Raw genomic sequence first — 2120 nt, forward strand, 5'->3', positions numbered from 1 at the left:
TAGGAAATGAACTCATAGGCATAGATAAGGATAACAGAATGAACTCAAAATGAATTATGTAATGAACTCTTGATAATTGAATATACAGTAGCAAACGGACATTTGAACGGGTCGCATTAATTTTCATAACCGGCACAAATTATTCTAATATCGGGAAAGAAAACGAGTTGTACAACGTATACGAACATTCGTGAGGTTTTCTCTCATTTTTGGTCCTTCGAACCGGATACGTGCGTGCTAAGTGTTTTCTTTCGCTCTGCATCAAGAGCAACGGCAAATTCGGAACGCTCCGCATCACGAGCACGGTGCAAGTCATCATTCGCGCCATTTCGAATTTTCGCGCTCAAGGGCATCGGTCGAATTTTCGTGATCGTGAATCGTGGTTTATTTCGAATTGCTACAGTTTCGTGAACGTTTATTTCGCGTTATCGGCATTATCGTGAAATTCTAACGGAAGCTAAGATGGACAAGAAGATAAAATCTGCTCAGCACAAAAAACTCGTCGCAGTGGAAAACATTAAGGCGCTGGAGCGCTTTAAGCAGAACTTCAAATCCGAAAATGTAGGTGAAATCCCGGAGGTTATGGAGGGTTTGGAACAACACAGACAGGACTTTTTTGCCGCGGTGGCAAAGCTGGAAGAGTATGACGACACCAGTGAGGCGATTCAAGCCTATTTTACTGACAGGATCGATATGGAAGAGCGCTGCCGGCGGCTAAAATCGTTCCTTAGAGAAAACCAGCGGAAGGAAGCCAATTCCCTCAACGACTCCTTATTGGCAAACTCAACCCTAGCGTTTGGACGGCCAAACACATCAAACATTCGTTTTCCCAAAATCGAATTACCAACGTTCGACGGTGATTCGACAAAGTGGTTGTCATTCCGCGATCGATTTGTCGCGATGATTGACGCAAGTGCCGAGCTGCCGCCAATTGCAAAACTGCAGTACTTACTTTCGTCCCTGAAAGGTGACGCTGCGGTTCCCTTCGAACATGTTATTCTGACCACGGAAAACTATTCTGTTACCTGGGCTGCGCTGCTTAAGCGATACGACAACTCACGGATGCTCATTCGCGAGTACTGGCGACGGCTACATTTCCTACCTGCGATTGCAACAGAAAGTGTCGATGGCTTGACGTCGTTGGTAGATGAATTCGTGCGATATGTGAATGGGTTGCAGAAGCTGCATGAGCCTGTCGACTCATGGGACACGCCTTTGTCCAACATGTTGCTGATGAAGCTGGACAATGAGACCATTCTGGCGTGGGAAAGGCATTCTGTGCATAAGAAAAAGGATAAGTACAGCGAGTTGATCGAATTCCTGCAAGACCGAATCCAAATCCTAAAATCGAACCAGAGTTTTGTGTTCTATTGTATTATATTATATTTATTCCTATTACGACTATTACATTGATACGCGGGAGGATGGTGAGCTGTTGCTCCGAACGCGTCGCGGACCCGAATGCCCCCTAATCTCTTCTAATCTCTCTCTCTCGACCTCTCCCTACGTTCCCTCTCGTTGCCGATCGGTACCGAGAGATCGATCTCCATCGGTACCGAGACGGTGGGCACTCGTGCTCGTCAGCCGACGAGAGATCGCTCTCGCGGAGAGCGCACCTGAGTGCCCCGCTTGTAATGCATCCAACATCTCCCCTTCTTTATGAACAACATCTATAAACACTGAACCTACTGGGCGGTCTTCTAAGACTAGAAGACCGGTGTGGTTCCTGTCTTAAAATTGCACCAGGATTGCTGGATTCGCAACGTATGAGGCGGCAGCGCCACGGCTGGAGGTGGCATCCGGATTAATGACCGATGCTGAAGTTTGCAGTGGATGGTCAGACGATAGGCCAGGAGTGCGGCTAGGCTCGGCTGTGGCGGCATCCGGGCTGCTCACTGATACCGAAGTCTGCGATTGATGATCAGACGATAAGCCAGGAGCGCGACTGGGCTCGGTTGTGGCGTCATCGGTATTGCTGACCAATGCTGGTATTTGCAGTAGCGGGCTAGAAGGTAACCCAGGAGTGCAGTTTGGTGCCGTATCTAAAAGTACATTAAGAGGGAAATTTGTATTAACCGGTTTAAGAGGATGTTGGTGATGTTGCTGACGGTTGCGACGAT

At 47.9% G+C, this 2120-nt stretch overlaps 1 protein-coding gene across 1 annotated transcript; it reads left to right on the forward strand.

The window, feature by feature from the left end:
* The first annotated feature begins 462 nt into the window (after positions 1 to 462).
* On the forward strand, positions 463 to 1413 carry LOC121601127. The gene has a single exon (XM_041929930.1). It carries the CDS (start codon positions 463 to 465, stop codon positions 1411 to 1413), a length of 951 nt encoding a protein of 316 aa, XP_041785864.1.
* The last annotated feature ends 707 nt before the right edge of the window (positions 1414 to 2120 follow it).

This window comes from Anopheles merus, unplaced genomic scaffold (genome assembly GCF_017562075.2).
Source record: "Anopheles merus strain MAF unplaced genomic scaffold, AmerM5.1 LNR4000030, whole genome shotgun sequence".
Classification (NCBI taxonomy): Eukaryota; Metazoa; Arthropoda; class Insecta; order Diptera; family Culicidae; genus Anopheles; species Anopheles merus.

What these genes read in the sequence shown, in the direction of transcription:
- LOC121601127 (XM_041929930.1), top strand. Translation starts at nt 463, where the DNA reads ATGGACAAGAAGATAAAATCTGCTCAGCACAAAAAACTCGTCGCAGTG.